We start from the raw sequence: 25,024 nt of genomic DNA, 5'->3' as shown, positions 1-25,024 counted from the left end.
AATTTAATTAGTCCACATAGAATCTCTATAATGTAATAAACTTATAATTATAATAAATATCATGTAAGTAATATTATATGATGTTTATTAAGAAAAAAACTAATTTTTACAGATAATCAACCTTACCATCGTCATCACATTCAGTAATCTCAAAAACAAAAGTCCCTACATGCGAAATCCTCTCATAACATTATTTCTAAAGTCCAAAAAAAGTCGTATCTTACAATAAAGTAAAAAAATATAATGAGATCATCTAATACTTCCAGTATAGTATTATGATGTATGTATACATCTTGATTATATAGATAGAGTGTCTCTAAAGGAATGCTTTGAGAAAAACAGGTCAACTTTTTTATACAATTTTGCGTGATAAATAGTTATGAGTGATTCCTTTATAACTTTTGGACTTATTTTGTTTTATAATTTTTTTTTATGTGTAAAAACTCATTTTATTTATTAAGTGATTAAATGTAGATACGTCAAGATATAATGTATGCGTAAGTATATAGAATACTGATAAAAGAAACGAGTTAACTAATTTAACAATTAGCTGACAAAAAGTTGACCCGTTTTTTGAGGCTCGATGCTCTATCTATATAATCTAAGCCTTACATGTAACATTATTAAAGAGAGTTCAAAACTAATATTTTTTTATAGATATGTCTACAATTATAATCTTATAGGCTAGTCTATTACGTTTTAGCAACTTATAAATTTCAATAATATTTTCATTTAGTTTATTTTGTCTGTTTCAACAAGAAACAGACAAATAAATAAACGAAAGTATAAATAGATAGTTTCTTCATGAAAAAAATTTAGTTACCATACTTTTTTTGTTACAGATTATTTCAATTGGAATCTCATAACATAAAAACAAAGATGACTTTGGGTATGGAACAATACATTACCACGGAAGACAGTCAAATGGTAAGATGACTAGTTATTTAAAGATTTATACGACAGGATTTCTGCGCATCTATTACATTTATTGGACTATATTATTTTACTATGTATTGGACACTATCATAGTTAACAGGAGAATCTAGATTTAATTAACAATAAGTAAATTGTATAACTATCTATCTTATAAATCCTATAATTATTTAAAATATGTCTTTACATAATAAATCACCTATGCTACATAAAAATGTAAGGGACATTAAATTCCTAAATAAAAGCCAGTTTTAAAATTTCAAAATGAAGTACTCAAATAATAATACTTTAGTTTTATTAGTGAATTTAATATTTCATTAACATCATATCCATTAGGAGATTTATATATTTTTTTTAATATTTAAAATTTCTTGTTAGTAGTTGTTAAATTGCAGTGTAAAAGACGGACGCACAAATTCGCTGCATAAATCCTTTATCTCTTCGAAATAAAAAAAAATGGGTCGAAGTAGGATAATTCGAATACCCTCTTAGTATGAAAACATCCAATACGTAAATTGTAAATTTTCATAAGTTATCTGTGCCTTCTTTTGTCTACTATCTTTTAACTCAACAAAATGTCATTGTGATTGTGAAGTTATAGACTTTCTTAATCTGTGGAAGTTATTCCCAAAGTGTTTCCTTAACTGAGATGTCTCGTTGCACTGATTGAATTTTAATTTAAATATTATCTAAATAACTTTACTAATTATTTATGTGATGATAGTGTAATTAATAAGACATGATTGTTGAGTGAAATGCAGTTATTATGTGCTGTATCATTGAAATTAAAATTATTAAAAAAACAAAGACTTGTTTCGTCAAGGACGGTTGTTTATTGAACAGCTGTGTTTGATTATTTTTGTTTCTTTTTTCGTTCAAATGGAAATATGATACTAGTGATTATTTGTAAAAAAAATGCTTTATAGAATTATAATCTGCAAGTTTTAAAAAAGACGTCTCATACATTATACATTCAATAATTAAGTTAAATATTTTGGATACTCCCACTTTTATAAGTACCTACTTTCCTTGTTGAAATTTTTTGAGTTCGTATAAATAAAAAATAAAAGTTAGTGTATATAAAAAAAATCTTATAATTATCCAGTAATATATATAGTGTCAATGCTTAGGGGGTGGTTTTATACATAAAATAAGTTTATTTTTCGTCAAGTTTTAGAGCAAAGAATTTTACTTATTGTAGTTAGATTAAAATATTAATATTTGTAAAATATTACAAATATCAAATTACCTATTTGAATGCTTCTGTTCTAAGCAAGCAACTTATAGTTCATAATATGTAATTCAAAACTGAATATACAATGGACAAATTTTAATACTTTATTTAATGGCAGTTTTCTCACAGGATAGACAAGTAAATTATTTATAATATATTGACATTTCAAAAGTAATTAAAATATGATGACAGCATACACAATGTTGTTGGGACTTATTAATATCATTTTATAGTGTTTTAAGTATATTCAGTATGAATAAAGTGAAAAAGAAATAAACTTTTATTAAAATAAATACAATTACCATGGAATCTGAAGATGATGTTCAACCCCTTATTGAAACTAGTCATGAAGATGCTAGAGAGGTATTCCTTAGCCTTTCAACACAAAGTATTAATATAGACCCAGATTTTGAACAGGTAATTAAATTTTATACCTATATCATGTTAATTTTTTCTATTTACAAAAAATAAACATATAAAATGTTATAGAAATTAATTGAGTGGTTTTAGAAATAAGCATGAATGAAGATTAGGATATTTTTTTTATATATTAACATTCTTTATGTTCAGTAGCAATATGATTAATATTATTTTCATTAATTTTCTATAACTATGAAACATTTATATTCTACATTCTATAGGAGGCATTTAAGTGTTATGTAACACAATTTGGGGGAGAGGAGGTTTTGTAAAACATTATGATGTCTTATAGAACAATGCATAATATAATATTGTTTTTTTTTATTTAAATATAAAATTAAAGAATTTAGATCACCTATGTTGGCAACCTTTTTCAGTTATGTTTTATGGAGTATCCCTCACCTGTATTATGTAATTTTTATTTTGTTTTCTTTGTCAGTATTTATTAGTGTTGTGAGTTTTAGGTAAAAATGGTTGCTTGGGTAATATGTAACTTTAAGGAAGGGGGAGGAAAGTACACAAAATAGTATTGCTTGTTACATTTAAAAAATTTAACAAGCATTACATTATACTTGAACAACCCTATATACTGCAAATTTACCTGTTCTGTAATTTATCAACTCAATTCCTCAGTTACCAGTTCATCTTGTTGCACTTATGTAAATAGTTTATACACAATTTGTTATTCTTATTATACTTTTTTTTTTTTATATTGCTTTGGTGGCAAACAAGCATATAGTCCATCTGATGGTAAACATGGTTACTAATGAACAGCTGTAACCCCAAGGATATCATGTGTGCATTATCGACCCATAAAAAACCTCATTATGCTGGTTTTCAAGAACCCAATGTTGTAATCTCTAAGTAAAATCTTGGCAGGAAGACAACAACCTGAACTTTTGTGGGAGGATGGAAGCTCATCTGAAACTGCACTAAATCTATGTGGGGTGCAACAATAGCCTATTCTCTTTATTATAGTTCTTGATCTTCTCCAAAGTAGGGTATGTTTTGTAAATAATGACTGATATTGTCATATCATTGTCTGCTGCCTGGGCAGTATATGATGAAGATGTGAAATATATGTGGTGGATAAATGATATGTTTTCTCGCTCTAGACAATATTGCTGAACTGTCTTATCTGATAGTACTTGTTAGCAGGACTCCTCTAGTTAGCTCATTCAATTAACAGTTATATCCTAAAACTATAATATAATAAAAAATATAGTCAAATAATGAATGCCCTGCTTTTTTCATCAACAATTATTAGTAAAATAATTAGTAAATAAACAAATATCCTTAGTAAATAACTACATGTTACAAAATTAAATGACCTTTAATTAAATGGGTATAGTAGATAAGCAGATAAATAGTTATCTTTAAATTCAAATCGAATATTGTAGGTATAGAAATGTTGCATATTACGTGCTATCACAAGTTTTACAATTGAATTTATTTTATTGTATATATATATATGTAAATAAATCATTTCAAAATGTCCAATTACTATGTGTATAACAATATTGATAAAAGAATGGTTATTATTCAATATTATTTTTATTTTATTGGTCATCACTTTATTTATATGACCTTGTTGGTGCACTGACACACCTTTCCTATAATGGAAGGTTCACTCATGTGTATCAGCCATTAACTATCTACTTCTGAACATTGTCTCCCCCTTAAGGGGAGTTCTGACAGTAGTTGCCAAGCTTGGCAGGTGGGTTAGCAACTGCAGTTTGGCTTTTGGTGATATTTTAAAAGGGATGTTGCTGCCCATCCTTCCACCATAACCTCCTTTAGTTGTCTCTTATGACCCCCACAGGAAAGGAAGGGGTGGCCTACTCTATGCTGGGACCTACATGGTGCAATACATATTATACTTTATATTTATGAGAAATATTGTTTGAATTATTTTGGATCTGGGTGTTATCTATAATTTTCATATTTAGTACAAGAATTTTATTTATTTATTTACTCTTTATTGCACTACTTAAAGAACAATACAAAAATACATACATACATATATCCATCCGTAATATCCGATTCGAAGGACCAAATATTACAAAGCGGTGGACTGTGATCATGTGAACGCGGATTATATATATATAGTAATAATACCTATATCAAATACCAAATTAATCAGAGTGACAAATGGCTTGTCCCCTGCCACATTGGATTCAAATATACTTGGTGAAATGTGGCCATGTATTACGATTGCAGCAGTCTATTGTTACAAGTACTAATATCTAATGTCTCTAATTATCTCTTTAGGGATTATAGTCATAAGCATGTTTTTATCTAACTTGTACAAGTAGCCCCTAGATGTTTGAAAAATGCATTAAAAAATAATATTATTTAATTTTTCTAATCACAGATGGTGTATGGTTACCGTAGATGTCGATGGCGAACAATATTAGTTTATGTTGGATCTACTATATTATGCGGTGTACCGTTCCTGTTATTTCACTGGTGCTCCACTTGGTTCCTATATGTAACATCAGTCAGGTGCTCCTTCCAGTCGGCTGATCAAGTTTTAGTTATTGTAAGTAGGTATATTGTATACTTTCATTTATTATTATAATATTTAGATAAAAAATAAATGCTGTTATTCAGTAAGCTTGCTTGAAAACGGTTGGTTAGGGATTTTTTTAAAGTTATTACAAACATTTAACCGAGATTGGTCAAACACTTTATTATTATTCCTTTAAAAACAAATGGAATTTTACAAGCAAGTTTAGGATTATATGTAAATACAATTTAGCATAAAACATCCCACAGCTCTTATCATTTGGCACAATTAGTTCATTTTAAACGGAGTTGTGGTAATACGAATATCAGTGATTACTCACATTGGTGTAGGTAGTACCTACATCGGAGTCTAAGCTAGTGTTGCCTATTAATCGATTTGTCGATATATTAATCAGTTCGATTAATCGATAGTGTTCCTCAGAAAAAAAAAACTAAATATTGATTGGACTATCGGCATTATTGATTAACGAAATTGACGTTATATGAAAATTTATTCATTTAAATTCTGCAATACTATCTAGTTACATATATACTCGCATTAGTCAATAGCTAGCTATGTTATCGATTAATTTATATGTAATATGCAGTATTATGTACTTTATTATCACTTTATTGTGTGTAATAAATAACATTATATTACCATTTTTTTTTAATGGTTGAATAACCCCGCCTGCGCTAACGGTTTACGTTGGCGAGGCACCAGTAAGGGATGATAGATGAGAATGAAAAAAGGCAGGTCGATGAGCTCATCGTGATGAATACACTTGGAATTCAGCACGAGTGTTTCCAGGGGCGACCACGGGGAGGTCGACCTGATTGGGTATATTGCTAGCAATGGTGCTCTTAGTCTCCATTACTAAAAATCCCTCCCTCCCCTTTATATTACCAATTAGTACATTATTTGTGGTTCTAATCGATTAATAATCGATACTCAATGATTATTATGCTCCACTAGTCAACGATGTTAGGTACTTACATGATATTGCCTAATTATGCATCATGTTGTGCGACATGGAATCCATAACATTATATGATACTATCGCGGTACAAGGAAAAACCAGCGATCCAACGCCTTTCGCATGCCCTGAACAATTATATGATAATTCAGGACATATTGCTCTGTTAAATATAAATTAACAAATTAATTAACAAAAAAGACTCAACCATAAAACTAGCAGCTGATAGTAGTACAAATGAAAGAACGATTAATTAATTTAATGTTTAATTTATGAATTTATATTTTTTATTGTTAAAAGTTTCGTAAGCATACATTATATTTTAATGTATAATAATAACTATCGATTTAAATTATATGCAATTAAATCGAGAAAGCTCGACTAGTTTCGAGATCAATTCGCTAGCCTTAATCTTAATCATGAGCGGCTGTAATGTGAGGATTACATGAAAGTGATTACATAAAAGTTAAACCGATAGTTATTACCGTTACTGTTTCTGTGATAATTTCAATACGTCTTAGTAATCTTTTCATTAAGTTACGTTGAAATAGTCTAGTTATTTAATGGATTTCGATGAAGTCTGGTGTACATTTAGACCACAACTTAGCTTATTACATAAGTTTCATTTTATCCCCGTATTGTGTGTAATGTATTTATATATATAATTCACATTCATTTGGAGTTAGTAAATGTAGGCCTAGGTAATAAACGAATTGGCGTCTTACAATATATTGAATACTAGCTGTATCCCGCAGCTCCGCCGTCATTAATTAGTACATAAAGTATCCTATATGCCAAGTGAGGGTATTATTTAACCGTGTACCAAATTTAATTCAAAAACTCATTCAGTAGTTTTTACTTAAGACAGTAACAAAATCATGCATCCATCCATTCATCAAACTTTCACGTATATTGTAAGATGATTTGTAGAATATAAAATATAACAACAATTAAAAAATCCTTATAATTAAGTTTATTTGAATAAAAATTATTCTTATTCTTATAGAATGTTTTTTTTTTTTTTTTATTACAGGAGACATATCAGAAGAAATGTAAAAGTTTTTATATACATAAAATATTGGAGAAAAATATAGCAGACACAAGGTAAGTAATGTAAATGAAGTGGTAAGAAGCATTTGTTGAATGTTGCCGTTGTAGTAAACGTAACATTTAATGTGTTTTTTTTATATTTAAATAAACGGCCGGTGAACGAGGAGTGTTTTTTTTTTATGCAACTAAGAATGGCAAACAAGCTGACGGCCCACCTGATGGAAAGTGGTAACCGTCGCCTATAGACATGAGCAGTGCCATGGATATAATAGAGTATACTGTTTTACCCATGATAACCTCCATGCGTTGCCGTTCCTGAGGACTCAGGTGTTATTCCTCTGTACCCTGTAAATTCACTACCATATCCCACTCTTCAAATCGAAACACAACCTTGCAAACACAACTGCTTCACGATAGAAACACGAATGGGACAGATGTGCTCAAACAAACGACTTTTGTCGAAAATAAAAAAAAAATCTGAATTTAAACAAAATAATAGATATTTAAAAAATTCTGAATTTAAACAAAATAATAGATATTTAGATACTCTTTATTGTTATATCCAAAAGATTACAGTAATAAACTTATTATAGATACAAACGATTATAAGAAATGATCACACTGAGAAAACAATGGGTGTTTTTGTCGTTAAATGCGATCTCTTCAAGGTAATAATATAACAATCTAAGATCCGAAGACAAATAGCATAGACAAACAGTGATTTATTAGAGGGAGGAGGAGGAGAGCTAGACTTTTAGTTATGCACAAAGACTTTTTTTTTTATCTTTTTTATTTAGAGGCTTTTATCCTATAAGGATATGTCAGCCTCATCATACCCTAATTTTAAAAATACCTCACATACTTAAAACATTAATACATAAATAAATGATACATAATATCTCAGTAATCTATTTTGATAAAGGGAATTATTGATACAAAAATATAGTAATGACAAAGACTTCTCTGAGAATACATATATTCACCTTTTGCAAGAAACCAGGCACACCCTGGACAATAATCTGAATAGCTAAATGATAGCGAGGAATGTTTTTGAACTATTAAAAGTAATTTTATTTTTTGTTTTTCATTCTTTTATCCCTTTTTATTTGTGTATGTCTGTATTATGTGTATGTTTGTATTGTTATTTGTGTGCTGTAAGTGATTTAAATAAATTATCTATCTATCTATTAAAGATTATTTTTTTCGGAGCTAACCTATTGATTGTTTTTAACCGACTTCAAATAGAAGGAGCTTCTCAAGTCGGTTGTTTTTTTTATGTTTGTTACGGTCATCGTCAGTAATAAACCGTTTTGGAAAATTATTTGTTTATCTGAAAGGATATACTTACAGATTAGTCAATAAAAGTGATTTTATCAAAATCGGTTCAGTAGTTTAGTTTGTAAATCAAAATAATTAGCTTTCCCACAATTGAAGTCGTTTTTTTTCTAGAACATAATTTTAAATTGTTTTATTTTATCGTAGCGGTTTGTTCAACGAGGGCTTCCAGGATGAGGTCGGTCGAGAAAAGGAACCAATCGAGAGCGCCGACGCAATACATACACCGTTACACCTTGACGATGGCTCAGTACTGGGTATGTGTACTATATATATATATATATATATATATATATATATATATATATATATATATATATATATATATATATATATATATATCGTTAATTTGTTATTTACGATTTGAAATGTATAACCTGTTTTTTTTTTAAATCAGTTAAAGCAATGAGCACTCAAATGAGACACATGAGATAGTAGATTGCAAATAGTCAATCCAAATCTTTACTTATAAATGTAACTGTAAGTTTGTTTGTTACTTCATAGTACTTTAATGGCTTAACTAATCGCGTGTAGGTAGATCTGGCAATCTAAATTGATAACAATAGGGTTGCTAGAAGTGTGGCTGAGAGAAGTGTGGACTGAAACACGATGTAGTGACAAAAATCGAAAAAGGAATTTGTGTTGGGTTAGCCATTTGGAGAGAATGGATGAAAGAAGAATTACGAAAGAGATTTATCGAGCAAGAATGAATGGAGATGTCGGTAGAGGCCGCTCTAGACGGACGTATGTCGACCAAATAGGCGACGCGCTGAAAAAGGGCCAAGTTAAAAGTACCCGTAACCGGCGAACAGTATGAAAAGATTGATGAATGTGGAAGGAGCGAAAGAGGTTTGTTTGAATCGAAGCATTGGCGTTCCATTGTTTCTGCCTACCCTAATGGGCGACAGGCGTGACAGATATGTATGTATGTAGGGTTGCTAGTCCCATAGGTCGGTGGTACTGAGAACCACTTGGATATTACAATGACATTGAATTAAAAGTACGAATGGCGTGGCCACGTGCAGACGTGCAGCGGTACCGGTACTTCCGACACAAGAAGCAGACGCTGGTGTGGGAGCGGTCGCGCGGCGCGTGGCGGCGGCTGGCGGGCGCCGACGCGGGCGCCAGCTGCGCGCAGCTGCACGCGCGCGCTGCGCGGCCGCCGTCCAGCGACCGCCGCGCGCGCATGTCAGTACCACACCGCCGCTATGATCATTTCCAAGAAAATCAAACGTTAATCACATATCTGGATAGGCAGTTGTAGGCAAAAAGACCGGCAGCACACCTGCAATGCCGTACGTGTTGTGGGTGACCATGGGCGGCGGTAGTCACTTACTATCAGGTGAGCCGCATGCTCGTTTGCCCCCTGTGTTGTAAAAAAAAAGTTTCAAAAGGATGAGATTCTCAATTCGTTTGAACATTCTTGTAGCGTTACGAGATTTAGTTGCTAGAGATCGATACAGATTCAGTAGTTGCATTTAATCAATATAACAGAGTTTACTCCCCTTTTGTTCCTAAATCGATTTTATGACGATTGAAACATTTTTTTCTCTGTGAAGCAAAAAATTGTGTATTACGAAAAAGTTTGTTTACTGTTCAAATTCAAAATATCTCTATTCATGTAGATCTATTACAGACTTATGTCAAATCTACCGTCAGTTCGGAATGATTTCGAGATGAGAAGAACTGATAAAAAACTCAGCTTGTATTCTTTGTATTGTAGACACACACATACACCCACGTTCATGTGTACGCACGCACGCACGCACGTACATCCACTATACGTACTGCGCACGTATTACACTTTTTTACTTAAACATACATTATTTCGCTTTCACAATAAGAATATTTTCAATATAATGTATTTCGAACATCTAATTATTCGCAATTCTATCTGTTAGTATGTAATAAAAACAATTAAAACTACGATGTCACTTTGTAAATCTGTTTTTGATACTTTAACATTAAACTTAGTAGTACTGTTGACCACAATATAATAATACCTTCCAGGTTGAACATCTATGGCCTGAACGAGATCAAAGTGCCAGTGCAGTCGATATTAACTCTAATACTGCTCGAGGTCTTCAACCCTTTCTACGTGTTCCAACTGTTCACGATCGCGGTGTGGCTGGCCGAGCCGTACTACTACTACTGCGTGGCCGTCGTGTTGATGTCCACGTTTGGTGTTGCCACATCTGTGATACAAACTAAAAAGGTAAGTTTTTTTTATTGCTCGTGCATGTTGTATTTGTGTTGTGTTTTGACAATTTTATTTAATTATTAAATTAATTTTTCTGGATTTTTCTAATGCTGAAACTCCTTATAGAAATGATCAACACCCATGGGCCTCACAAAAAATGTCATGACACCCATGGTACACTTTATGGATTGTCATTTCTGAGGCTTAAGGTTAATGTTTCTCTTCACACTGAATTATATTACCATTTCATCATCAGTAAAAAAACTTGAAGTACCAGCGTTCCTAAGATGACTTGTCGCCGTTGTACAAGCATTTACTGTTCCACTAGAACCAGCAGAGCCTGCGCGCGACGGTGGAGGCCCACGATACAGTCCAGCTGTGGGACGGGCGGCGCGTGGACAGCCGCGCGGTGGCGCCCGGCGACGTCGTGGTGCTGCCCCCGCGCGGCTGCACGCTACACTTCGACGCCGTACTGCTCACCGGCGCCGCAGTCCTCAACGAGAGCATGCTCACAGGTACTTGTATGCCCTGCTGGTTTTTATCTATAATGGAATGGTTATCACGCCTCTACGCTGTTAAGCACCAGAGAGGATGATAGGTGAGGCTGGAGTCAGGCCAGTTGACCCACAGTGACTAATTCACCAGGAATTACCCACTATGTTTGCTTCACTGTCGAGTAATGGGTGTCGTCCCTCAAACGGAAGATATAGGATATTGTTAATAATAAGGAGTACCAGCACCATTGCAAAGCATAAATAAGGTATTTTTAGGTTAAGTTAATCTCCATGTAGTTTTGTATAAGACAGTCGTGATTCTCTATCTACTTACATAAATCCTTTTGCTGCACTGTCTGTTTTTGATATTTATACCTGTTATTTATTTATTAAACTCTTGATGAATTCGTCATGACGTACCACCTATACTTTCCTTTACACCTTTCCTTTGTTATCGTAGGCATACACTTTGTTAATTTTATTTTATTTATTTATTTATTCTTTATTGAACACATTCCAAAAAAAAATGTCTGGTACAAAAGGCGGACAATACTATATATAATTCTCTACCAGTCAATCTTTGGCAAAACAGAGATGTGGTGAAAAAATTGAAAATTGTTGCAGATAAACTTTGACAAGTTTTCTCTTTTTAAATAACTATGGAAACGGGGAAATACCGAGTTCCGTGTAGGTAAAGTCCTGGAATCAATGTAATCGTCTATTATTTTTAATTTATCTTATGCTGTTTACAGGTGAATCAGTGCCAGTGACCAAGACCGCTCTGCTGCGTGTGGACAAGCCATTCGACATGAAAGAGCATGCGTCGAGCATCCTGTTCTGCGGCACCAGGGTCATACAGACGCGTTACTACAACAACGAGCCTGTCAAGTCAGTACAAACCTTACTAATATAGCACCCTGGACATTTTATTACAAACGTTGCGATTCATTCTTGCCACAACTATAAAAAAATCTGTACAGGTGACAGTGTCATCATATCAGCTATTACCTGTCCATTGCTGAATATAGGCCTCCCCTATAAGGGGGGTTTTGCCGGTAGTTGCCACGCTAGTCAATTGCAGTTAGGCTTTGGTGATGTTTTTCTTAGGGTGGGATATGGCGTGAATTTACTGCGAACAGAGGAATAACACCTGAGCCCTCAGGAATGGCAACGCATGGGGGGTATCATGGGCGAAACAGTATACTCTGTTATGTCCATGGTACTGCTCATGTCTATAGGCGACGGTTACCACTTTCCATCAGGTGGGCCGTCAGTTGGTTTGCCATTCTAAGTTTTATAAAAAAAAAAATGTTTTAAGAAGCCTATCCTGCCCATCCCTCGACGACCATTAACTTCCCTTTACTAGTAGTTTATAAGGCAATTGATACATTGTCCTCAGAGCGTTAGTATTACGGACCGGTTACAACACGAGCAAGGGCCAGCTAGTCCGCAGTATCCTGTACCCAGTGCCGGCGGACTTCAAGTTCGACCGGGACTCATACAAGTTCATTATTATACTTGCCTTCATCGCCACACTCGGACTCGGTTATACCATCGCTTTAAAGGTAATACCTTATTTATTTATCATCTTATAAGATGAGGTATGAGTCGAAATTTTCCTTAGAGAGTACAGTGAGTTATTGATGTCGCTGGCGGAAGACCCAAAAAAAAAAAACTAATTTTATAAACATAACTAAATTTAATTCTAAAATTAATTATTACAATAATAAGTGTTTTCAGATCGATGTGTGATCCGTAAGTGAAGTTATATAAAATCAAACATGAAGGAAATGGGTATTTTTGCTGCGGGAATTGAAATGCTGACTCGACGCAGGTGTCTTTCTCGGTAGCGCACCTCCTTGCGTCATACTAGGTGGTCCGATCCGATCGCCGTTGAGGTTGTGTCGTAATACTTGATAGGTATCTACTATAACAAGTGTGAGGTTCTTCCAAAATAGTGTATTAAGGTCTCTTCAGGGTTGTCATCCCTGGTGTTGCAGGCGACTATAAGCTACAGTGTGATCGTTTATCAACTGATGGGTTGTATATTTGTTTACTACATTCGTGGTATAAAAAAAGTTTTTTTTTTTTTAATAAGTCATAACCTCTTTAATTATAAGTTTCTAACCTCATTATTGTTATTGCCATATTATTTTTAAGATTTTTTTAAACACTATATGTACGTCTCATTATACCAATTATAAAAATGAAGTCTTATGCAACTGTTTAAGTTCTAGTTTTGTGTGACCAGAGTGTATTGGTTTCAAATATGCCGCTCGGAAAAGCCACATTTGCATATTGTTTCTAACTAATGAACAGATGAACCATTGTCTAGTTCATCATACGAGATGTCAGTTGAAGTAGACATAGAAGTAGAGGGATGTATACTAAGAGAGAAAGTGAGTGGATTTGAAAATAGATATTCTGAAGAACTGGTACATTGGATATTGACTTCGAAAGGTTTCTATCATGAATCATTTATCCCTGTTTATTATTCGTCATGTAGCCATACTGAAACCTAGTACTTTTTGGATTTAAAAAGCATCTTCTTTATATGCAGGCTTACCGCTCGTTGAGTCCAGGCGACATCGCCATTAAGGCGCTGGACATCATCACGATCGTGATCCCGCCGGCGTTGCCCGCCGCCATGACAGTCGGCCGCCTGTACGCGGTGTCGCGCCTGCAGCGCGCGCGCGTCACCTGCCTCAACACCCGCGCTGTTAACGTCAGCGGCTCGCTCGACTGCGTCTGCTTCGACAAGGTACAGCTCACTTGCTGTACTCTGTAGAAAGTACAGTGTAGTTCGCGTTCACGTTAGCGGCTTCCTCGACTACTTTTTTTTTTATCAAATTTTAATACACCTAGAAATTATAAATGGCGGACTTAAAAAATCATATGACGTTACCTATCAATCGACTGTAGACAGGAAAAACAGAAAATATAATTTACGATGCAACATAATAAACAATGTTAAATTAATACAATAATTAAAAAACAAACATATTACCTACATTATACATGCCTATATTACATCTGACTCGGCAAGATACAGCTCGCTTGCTACGACATCATTGACTTGCCTAACTGCGTTTGTTTCGACAAGATAAAACTCACTCGCCGTGAAGTAAGAAATTTGCTCGAGTGCACCTGTTTGACGAGGTACATCGACGAGGTGCGTCGCGTGACTATTAACGTCAATAGCTTCTCGATGAAGCCTCAAACTGACCTGTAACCAGAGGTTATAAAACTATAGTATTTGGCCTATTCTCTATCCACTTAGTTTGTGTTACTGTGGCACATTCACGAAAAATTTTGTTACCTCTTTTCTGTACATTCTTTTTGTATTTTTTTTTTGTATATATTTTGTTTTATTTCTCTTTTTAACTATGTATCAATATTTAATGTTATTTGTGTGCTGTGATGCAAATGAATTATCTATCTATCTACCCATGGAAAGAGATAAAACAAAAATAAATGATCTGATGATGAAAGATTTACATAGAAATTAAAAGGATACAATCTATAGATACAATAGATGATGGTGATGGTCCACAGACAGGCACTCTGACCGAAGACGGGTTGGACATGTGGGGCGTGGTGGCGGTGAGTGGCGCCACTTCACCGCCCAGGTTAGGGAGGCCGCAGCGGGACCCTCGCCAGTTCAACGACCTCCACGACCTCAAAATGGGCATGGCCTGCTGCCACAGCCTCACGCTGCTCGATGGGGAAATAGCCGGGGATCCACTGGATTTGAAGGTATCAATTAAATAATAGTTTATCCATTACAAAAATAATTTCCAAAAATGTTCATATGCTTAAAAACGATCAGTAGTTAATTAGATAGTAGCGACAAGCAGCGAAACGGCAAGCAGTTTCCGTGTCAAAAATTACAAAGCATTTTAAACTTAAGGAGTTATACTGGGCTAAATAGTAAAATTTAAAACCAACTTTTGTTGCATTTTGTTGATCTACTCTGCCATCCATATATTACAGAAAAAAAAATTATACTTCTCATTTCTTTATATTTCATTAAGTGCATTCCATAATTTAGAAATGAAAAAAAATTTAAAGTATACATAAAACACTAAAATTTATTTACTCTTCATAACAATATTTTGTTTTTGGTGCAATAAAGAGTTAAATAAATAAATATTTATCCATTAGCATAGTCCTATTCTCAATTAATATTATAAATGCAAAAGTTTGTATAGTCTTCTGAACGAAAATAAATGAAAATTGGTATATAAAATAGATAGGTATTACTTACTAATTTAGTATATAGGATACTTTATGTACTCATGCATGCGGGTGAAGCCGCGGGATATAGCTAGTGTGTAGTAATACTCTAATATGTGGTGCATTCTTTTAATTAATTTAATTATTCATAACTATTTAACATGTTAGATGTTCGAATCGACCGGCTGGGAGCTAGAGGAGCCGGACGTGCCGGAGCCAGCCAACTACGACATACTCACGCCGACCATCGTGCGACCCAGGAAGTCGGCCAACATCAACGTAGATGACATACACGTAAATATTTTTTATTATTTAATGCTTACTTATAATCTAAGTAAAATGTTTAATTTCAGTATGTTCCTATAATTATGTCACATATTTTTCACCACATCTGCCCTTCATACGCTTTCTGTTTTTACCTAATGGTTAGCTGGTAGAGAATGCAATATGGCATTGAGCTCGCCACTTGTACAAAGTTTTATTGTTCAATAAAGAATAAATAAATAAATCTAAATGCCAGAGGAAACAAATATAAATTCTACTGAACAAGTTTCTTTATTATCTTAAACAAGAAGCTATTATTTTTATTATAAGAACTTCTTTCTTTTTATAGTCGGTTGAAAATTTGTTATTCTTGTACTAGTTACCGCTCGAGCTGGGCATAGTGCAGCAACACCAGTTCGTGTCATCGCTGCAGCGCGCCTCCGTCGTGGTGAGAATGCTAGGCGAGGATGTGCTGAGGGTCTACTGCAAGGGTGCTCCGGAGATGCTCACCACACTCTGCAAGCCTGAAACTGGTGAGTGTTGTCGCTCCTCCTTTTATTCTAGTCTATTTTACCTACGACAAGGTTCACGTGACTGAAATTACATGTATTGATTGTCCAGGATAAAATGTAGCTTATGCTCTCCATATTCCACTACTCCCAACTACTACACGTGTGCAAAATTTCACGACGATTGGTTGAGCCATTAAAGTGCCATAACCTAGGACGGTCCCTACCGACATTTGCACTCATTCTTACTTCATATACTATCTTCAAATTTGTATTCTTTATCTATTTAAATACTGGCATAGAAGGGCCAGTAAGCATAGCATACTTAGGAACCCCAAAGGTCATTAGTTCGGACCTAGTTAGGCGGACACCAAAAAACTTAGTTTAATTCGACTAACTCTTCAGTGATGTATAATGCTGTTAGCAAACCAAATGTACTCCAGAAAGGACCTTAAACTCGAATTCTGCTACAACTACAAATAATTGCATGAAATGTACATATGTCCTACATTACATTAAACCAGCCGACAAATTACCTCTGCTACTATTATATCTGTCATTTATAGTTGTGACTTTATTTTTCTATTGTTTGTTTGATATACAGTCCCTGATAATCTAAACGAGGTACTAAGCTCGTACGCAGAGAAGGGCTACCGTGTGATTGCGATGTCCACCCGTATCATGGAAACCACCTTCAAGCAGTTGCAAAGGATGAACAGGGATGAGGTAACTATGGATTTATAGAGAATAGAACAGTACTGTAAAAAAATATAGTTTTACTTATGGTCTAGGGATAAGCAGCAGTGTCCTTTATAAAATATTACTAAAAGCCTGCAGTTGCCAACTCACTTGCCAAGCGTGGCAGCTACTGGCAAAACCTCCCTTATAAAGGTGGGCTATGTTCAGCAGTGGGCAGTTAACGGCTGATATGATAAATCAATTATAAAAAAAAATATTACATTACAACTTGTTCACTTTTAATGATGTTGGGTCAATTTAGGGAATAAACCTTTCTAAATAAATTCGAGTCTGGGTATTCTGGTTTACCCCCGAATATACAATACCAATTTTTTCAAAACATGGAATTTCAGCTTGAGAACCAGATAATTGGTTTAATTGTTCGGCACCTATTATGTTTGTAAATGAATTAAAAATTAAGCAAGTTCTCAATTCGTTTGAATTGTTTTATATTACAGGTTGAACGTGACCTTGAGTTTCTGGGGCTGGTGATAATGGAGAACCGGCTAAAGGCAGCCACCACCGATATTATCAGGGAATTGAAAGAGGCCAACATACAGGTCGTCATGATTACAGGCATGTAATTTTTTTATTCTCCATATGCTGGCAGAGTTTAATTCTACTACAATATTAAATACAGAACAGCCAAATTGACTGTCAGTTTAGTTAGTTATTTAGTTTGGTTTGTACAACAATAAATATTAATATTTAGTACTAGCTATTCGACCTGGCTTCGCACAAGTAGACTGAATTTTCGAAAATCAATATGTATAATAAAAAAAAAATTCAACTAATCGGTTATTTTATAGCATTTTATATGTGATTCTTTAGATTGATATAACTTTTTCATTTATGAACCAATTGAAATATAATAAAACGAACACTAAATGTTAAATGGAGCACACTGCAAACCATTAGTGAAAACCGTATTTAAATCGGTTAAGCCTTTTCTGAGATTAGCGTGCATAAATGTACAGATAAACAGACACACTGACAAAAATTCAAAAAATCATTATTTTGGATTCTATTACATTCATAAAACCTCCTATAATAATTTTTCTTATCTGTCTTCCATGTACAGACAGCGACCAGTTGCGATTTTATTATAAGTATTGATAAATAATCATGTAGGTCCCAGAATCGATCCTTGTGGTACGCCTACATGATAATCATTATTACCTTATTCCTTACGTATAATATTTGTATGGTGAATAGGCGACAACATTCATACGGCGGTGAGCGTGGCCAAAGAGTGTGGCATACTGAACGCCGGCGAGCGCGTCGTACACGTGACCGTGGACGGCACTAAGGCGTCGTTACTTTACTGCCAGAGTTTTGTTCATGGGGTATGTATTTTATATTATCTTTTATACATGCGACTGTATTCGATTCGAACGTTTCGTTGTTACGAAAAAACGGTCAATTCCATTTGTTCCTATCATCGTTTCACCCAAAGCCTCCATAGAGCATTGTAAGACGGATGACACCAGCCCTTGAACATACTATGTAATGACTACTACCGTTCTAGTGGAAGAAGCATATCTAGTAAACAAGTCTATTTAAAAATTTTGTAAGAAACACATAATCTAAATTTTCTTCGTGTGTGATAAGTGAAAATGGAATGGTAACCCCGCCTGCGCAAACGGTATACGCTGGCAGAGCACCAGTGAAGGGTGATCGATGAAAATGAAAACAGGCCAGTTAGCCCATCATAATGAATTCATCAGGAATTAACCATGATAGTTTTTAGGGGAACCGCGTGAAGGTCGACCTAGTTAGGTATATTGCTAACAATGGGATTCTCAGTCTCCATTATTAACAATCCCTTTCCCCCCTGTTCTTCGCGTTTAGGCGCCAGTAGGTCGTCGAACGCCGTTGCAACGGGAGTGGCGCAGCGTGGACAGCGGGCACGGCTCGTGGCGCGGCTCGGGCTCGGGCTCGCGCTCGGGCTCGGGCTCGGTCTCGCTTGATGTCGAGTCGCCGCCCGCCGAGCCGCGGTACAAGATCGTCATGACGGGGGATGCGTGGCGGGTAAGTCGTTCGCTTCAGAATTATGTTAGATATAGTATTAGTTTAGCACCGCATACGTGACCGAAGATACCTTGTGTGTGGTGTTAGTTTAAGTCGTGTAGACATCAAACTGAAACTCAATTGTAGTGTTCATGAAACTAAACAATAGCTAAGGGTCTGTAGACCTCGCTATGCGAAATTAAGAATACAATAACTTAAAAGTTAGAGTTTAAAATGCTTAAGTTATTGGGATACAGGAGGAACCCCCCATAATAAACGAAAAATTTTGAAAAAAAAAATATGAATTTATACATGTAGTAACTGACAGAAAGTGTTAAGTATGAAAGTAGATGGCTGTAAAAGAAGGAGATGATTAAAGAAAAGGTGGACGGACTGTGTGAAAAATGATATACATAAAAAAGAAGTGAGCCCCAAAATGACAATTGACAGGGATTTGTGGAACAAGAAGAGATACTGCGCCGACCCCAAATAAATGGGAATAAGCAAAGCAATGATGAGAAACTAAAAGAATTTTCTCCGTAAAACTTTCTTATTGTGTAGATATCTCCACATCCGTCCACCAACTTCATCATCATCATCATATCAGTTTTAGGGGGTTTTGGTTGCCACACTTGGCAGGCGGATTGGCAACCACAGTCAGGCTTTAGAGATGTTTTAAAAGGAACCTTGCTGCCCATCCCTCACCCTCTCTTAGTCGGTTCTTACGACACCCACGGGATAGGAAGGGGTGGCCTATGCTATGCCGGGACCACACGGCCACCAACATGTGTTGTAAAATATGTTACATTGCTATGTGTTTTATTGGAAATGGAGAATAACAATATCTGTGTGTTCAGGTGCTGCGTGAACATTACCCGCACATGGTGGGTCGCGTGGTGGAGCGCGGTGCAGTTTTCGCCCGTATGTCCTCCGACCAGAAGCAGCAGCTGATCATTGAGTACCAGGCGCTGGGATACTACGTCGGTACGTCTATACACACCTTCCAAGTTGCTCACCTTCCTTCATTGATCAAAATATCGCTGATGATTCTCAAATGGCTGAGCAGATTTTCTAGCTAAAACGCATGATAATTTAAAATTAAATTGGTTTTTCTAGAGATTTTTTGTTGAGGCTTTAGAACGTCAATGACTTCTTTAGAGATGATAATGATTTGGTGGCTTCGCCTGTACTATTGGTATACGCTGACAGGGTACCAGTTGGAGATGATAGGCCAATTGGCTCATTGTGCTGACTGCACGATGGGCCAACTGACGTATTCTCCATTACTAACAATTCTTATCCCACACATCAAAATTGGTTCAACCGTTTGGATCTGATGCCACAGATAAAATACAGATATAGAACTTAAACTTACAAGGCCCTCCTGTTCCAGTTCGGAGTAAAAATATTGAAGGCAAAGGTATTATTAGTAAGGGGATTTAATACTCTCATTGTTAGCAATATACCCTGTAAGGTCGATCTTCACGTGGTTCTCTCTGGAACAATCGTGGTTGATTCTTATCGGATTCGTCACGATGAGCTAACTTACCTGCTACTATTCTCATCTGTCACTCTTCATGGAGACTTCGCCAGGGTACACCGATAGTGCAGGCGAGGTTGCCATTCCATTATGAGCCATTAAAAAGTAGCGAATGTGGGCAGGCATGTGCGGCGACGGCGCCAACGACTGCGGCGCGCTGCGCGCGGCGCACGCGGGCGTGTCGCTGTCGCAGCTGGAGAGCAGCGTGGCGGCGCCGTTCACGGCGGCGGCGGCCGACGTCGTGTGCGTGGCGCGCGTGCTGCGCGAGGGCCGCGCCGCCCTCGCCACCTCCTTCGGCGTCTTCAAGTTCATGATCGCCTACTCCCTCACCGAGTTCTTCTCCGTCGCCTTCCTCTACTACTTCGACTCGAACCTCACCGATTTCCAGTTTCTGTACATAGACGTCGCGCTCATCGTCAACTTCGCGTTCTTCTTCGGCATGACCGAGGCGTACACGGGCAAGCTGTGCCGCGTACCGCCCCTCACGTCGCTGCTGGGACTGGTACCGCTGCTGTCGCTGGTCGGTCAGCTGGCGCTGATCGGAGTGGCTCAGTACCTGAGTTACTACGCGCTGACTCTATTTCCCTGGTACGAAAGGCACTTGTACGAGGGAGACGAAGCGAACGAGTGCTGGGAGAACTACGCCATCTATGCGGTATCAATGTTTCAGTATATAATTCTAGCTATAGTGTTCAGCCGCGGATCCCCGTACAGGAAGTCGGTGGTCACGAACAAGCAGCTCATGATCAGTATTCTAATAATGACCGGTATATGTGTATATATTACCGTTGCGCCTGCGCAGTGGTTGGCCACTTTCCTCCAGCTTAGGATGCCGAAGGATGCGCTCCTCTCGTACATCATTTTAGCGATTGCCGCGTTCCAGTTCGTGATAGCTCTGTTCTTCGAGAGAGTTATAATAGAATTTCTGATGGAGGGAAAGCAAATGATACCCAAGTTTTTGAAGGAGAAGAAGGTAAGGAAAACCCCCCATCTGATGATCAAAAGACAATTGACCGACATGGATTACTTGGACTGCGATAGCGTAGTCAAATTTGACAAAGAAAGTGGGACTACTTCAGATTCTAGTCTGACTCAAAGCTGAGACAGTATCGAAGTATTTAAATCGATGCCATATTTTTTGTCTTAGTTATTAAGTTTTTTTTTTTACATTGATTTGACACCGCCGATACAGCATCGAGGGACGACACTGAAATAAAACTAAATATAAGAGGCACGTCTTAATTTTATAGAATTAACTGCAATAATTATGTATATTGAAAATAACTAATACAAGTATCAAAGTATATTTTATCCTGTTGTATATAAAAAAAAATTGTTCTTTTTTTAATTATATGTAAATTATTAAATCGATTATGACTTCAATCTTATGAGAAGGAACCATCTTCCATATGTGTTAGGTTTTTTTTTATACATTATTATGTTTATAGTATAAATAAAGAATAACTACGGCCTTCATCGTAATGGGTATACTAAATATTTGTAATAACGGAACAATTTGCTTCAAGGAAGTCCTAAGGACATGCCTATAGTTGAAAAGAGAAAAATTAGAAAAAAAAAAGAGAAATGGCTTTGTATGAAATATTTTATACAAACCCTCCGGTTACTCTCATTTGGTATGAAACATTCGAAAATAATTTTGACTTTGTATACCCATTGCGCCCAACCTTTAAGCCGTGTATATCTTATGAATGTTATATGATTTATTAAAATGTGATATAAGTAAAAATGGACGATTCATTAATTGTACAGTTAAAGTAGACGGAGCGACCATCTCAAATGTATGTAGATTGTATGGTATTAATTAATTGACTAATTGAATTGGCTTGTTGATGGTTTAGAACTGTTCCTAGTGATAGTTTATTGGGACAAGAGTGGCTAATAAATGGTCGAAATTATTTCAATTTTCTTCCGCAAAATGTGCACTCAAATTTATTGGCTGTTTGCAGCTTTAAGCGGATAGTAAGTTGCAGTTATATATAGGATAATAATATTCCAGGCTTGATTCTCAGACAGTATCTGATCAAAACACCTAAATAAGTAGTAAATGAATATTCATAGATACGTTAAAACTTCTGTGCATGCGACAGAAAGAGACAGCAATATCAGGCGTTTTGTTCTTTCTCATGCATTTCATCACGCTAACGAAAACGTGTCTACCGACACCACTTCTCTAGTTGTAAATGTCTTTTAAAGGCTCTTCGAATTTGAATCAGAAGGTGATAAAGTCTGGCAACTCTGGTCTATCTTAGTCCAGAGCCAAAATTTGTATGATTCTCAATTATTATATAACGATCTATTAACGTCCCACTGCTGGGCACGAATCTCCCATCTAGAGGAGCATATTAGCCTGCTATTACAGCATGGGTCAGTCGATATACGGACAATAAATTATGCACCAGCACTGGTGCAAAATTTATTGTCGTCTCTTATGATGTCTTGGGGATAAAAAAAAAATTATGCGATTGCCTCGTAGTTGTATTGGAATTTTCGAAATACTGACATGAACATACTGACATTCAAAATTTTTCGTGGTGAGTTTATCTGTAACTTATTCTACAGTAAACGTTCTAGTTTACTATCGGGAACATTTTAAATAATCAATCAAGTAGGTATATTGAAAATTGTGAAATTGTTTTAAAATTGACAGATAACTCCGATGTTTCCAAACATCGGTAAGTGACGGTGTAAATCCTCTTAATAAGGCTACGTGAAAAGTTTACCATTAAACGAGACACCACTTAAGTGGTATAAAAATAAAATATATTTTTCATTTTTATTAATCTGCTATTATTGTCGATAGTATTTTCCATAAGGTATTTTCTTATATAATTTTGTATACTATGCCGAATTTGCTTCCCTATGCGTTTTTTTTTTTTTATTTTCGCATGACTGTATTATTTTTATTCACAACATAATCAAATATTGTATAGATTGTCTATATTAACATGGCACGCCTCTCCTACATTTTTACTTCGAATACGTGTGACCATATATAGACGTGGTACCCTATTTGTGAAGAAACGTCTCCAGTAACGGTCCGGCCAGAGGAGTATTATAAACCTTGTTGGAAACCTTGTTAATATTTTTATATTTATTTCTTTGAATTGAAGGGACGTGCCATGTTATCGTGGACAAACTATACACGTATTGTTCAGTGTATTTTTTATATAAGAATTTGTATCCTATTTTCTAATGTGTTTTTACATTTATATTTCTCTTTTATACAATTGTATTCAGATTATAATAATTATATTTACACGTTATCTAGTTAAGTAGAATTACGAGTATTAACGTCGTTATTTTAATTGCAACATTGCCAGTATACATTGGGATTCATATTAATCATTAATTGACAGTCATCATTTGAGTTATGCAACAGCTTGGTAATTTAAATAGTGATATTAATAAAGTTTTTTTTTATTTATTCATACATATGTATATACATATTCGTTACATCCGTCATGAATTCGATTCGAACAGATTTACTTACACTAATTACAGATTTACTATTCACATCGTAAATATTTCATTTATAAATATAAAAAAATATATATTAAATTGTCTAAATTGGTGCATACAAATTAAATGATAATTTACTTTCTCTAATTGTAAATTAATATTAACTCTCAAGGATTTTTAATATTATGAACATATCCAGATCCCTAAACAAGTGGCATCGGAGTCTATCGATAGAGTCGTTATCGCTAGCGAGTCCGTGAGATAGAATAAGACTGCGACGTCCGGTGTCTCATTCTTCCTCATGCGAGTGCTAACCGAAACAATTTTATCGGTACATATATTCGTTTGTCACACTTGTCTAGATTGTCACTTGTTATGTTTTACTATTTTAATAAAATAAAATATTTATTATATTCCTTTTTTTTTTTACTTAATATTTTGTATTTTTGAATAGTATTTTTTTATATTTCTATCCCTTATGCATCTAAACTGTAACTCTATGCATTAAGTAATCGGTAAGTTTTCTCAGTAATCTCTGTCACTGGCAAGTTGCAATTGACAAATAAACGACGGTGCACATGCACATTGTGATAACAAATAACTTGATGTACACAAATAAGTGCCTTAGTATATCGTAGGGAAGACATTCCATTTAGTGAACTAATGATAAGGTGCTGTGCTTACCAAATACATCTGATGTTTTGATAGAATCGAAATTAAAATGAATGTCAGGAATCATGAAATATAATAAACTAATAACAAGAATTATCTAAGCCGTTTTATTTTTTCTAGTTTCTACTACATTTGTCACACGAACGATATTTATGGAAACATTTAACCCTTAAAGCCTGATTTTTTAAATCAAATTAAAAAATATGTGTGTTGAGTTTCTACTACATTATTTTTATATATTTATTTTGTCACACGAACGATATTTATGGAAATATTTCAATATAAGTTGTAAGTAATGAGTATAGAATTTAAAATTGTATTAAATAATTATGGTGGCATTCAAGGCGCATTTATTTGTACGCTATTTTGCATGCAGTCTCTGATTCGTCGGCCCGGTCAGCCAAATTTATAAAATGAACTTTTC

At 35.2% G+C, this 25,024-nt stretch overlaps 1 protein-coding gene across 2 annotated transcripts in view; it reads left to right on the top strand.

Annotated features, from left to right (window-relative positions):
* Window positions 1-24,696, top strand: part of LOC113519439 (polyamine-transporting ATPase 13A3-like) — a 46,777-nt gene extending 22,081 nt beyond the window's left edge. Inside the window, exons 2-20 of one of the 2 annotated variants that reach the window (XM_026904552.3) lie at window positions 843-927; window positions 4,962-5,129; window positions 7,106-7,176; window positions 8,605-8,714; window positions 9,483-9,645; window positions 10,468-10,672; window positions 10,986-11,172; window positions 11,904-12,039; window positions 12,551-12,716; window positions 13,712-13,912; window positions 14,707-14,907; window positions 15,556-15,681; window positions 16,031-16,184; window positions 16,765-16,886; window positions 17,357-17,474; window positions 18,114-18,244; window positions 18,750-18,929; window positions 19,766-19,892; window positions 20,571-24,696. In XM_026904552.3, the coding sequence (XP_026760353.2) occupies window positions 880-927; window positions 4,962-5,129; window positions 7,106-7,176; window positions 8,605-8,714; window positions 9,483-9,645; window positions 10,468-10,672; window positions 10,986-11,172; window positions 11,904-12,039; window positions 12,551-12,716; window positions 13,712-13,912; window positions 14,707-14,907; window positions 15,556-15,681; window positions 16,031-16,184; window positions 16,765-16,886; window positions 17,357-17,474; window positions 18,114-18,244; window positions 18,750-18,929; window positions 19,766-19,892; window positions 20,571-21,550 (3,594 nt within the window). In that variant the 5' untranslated portion in view covers window positions 843-879 and the 3' untranslated portion in view covers window positions 21,551-24,696. Of the gene's footprint in view, window positions 1-842; window positions 928-1,559; window positions 2,585-4,961; window positions 5,130-7,105; window positions 7,177-8,604; window positions 8,715-9,482; window positions 9,646-10,467; window positions 10,673-10,985; window positions 11,173-11,903; window positions 12,040-12,550; window positions 12,717-13,711; window positions 13,913-14,706; window positions 14,908-15,555; window positions 15,682-16,030; window positions 16,185-16,764; window positions 16,887-17,356; window positions 17,475-18,113; window positions 18,245-18,749; window positions 18,930-19,765; window positions 19,893-20,570 lie in introns of those variants that run through there. The other variant, XM_026904551.3, reaches the window with a different exon arrangement.
* The last annotated feature ends 328 nt before the right edge of the window (window positions 24,697-25,024 follow it).

This window comes from Galleria mellonella, unplaced genomic scaffold (genome assembly GCF_026898425.1).
Source record: "Galleria mellonella isolate WM207_F2 unplaced genomic scaffold, CSIRO_AGI_GalMel_v1 utg352, whole genome shotgun sequence".
In the NCBI taxonomy this organism is placed as follows: Eukaryota; Metazoa; Arthropoda; class Insecta; order Lepidoptera; family Pyralidae; genus Galleria; species Galleria mellonella.
Note: the sequence above shows the minus strand (reverse complement) of the source record. Positions and strands in the feature narration are given on the sequence as shown.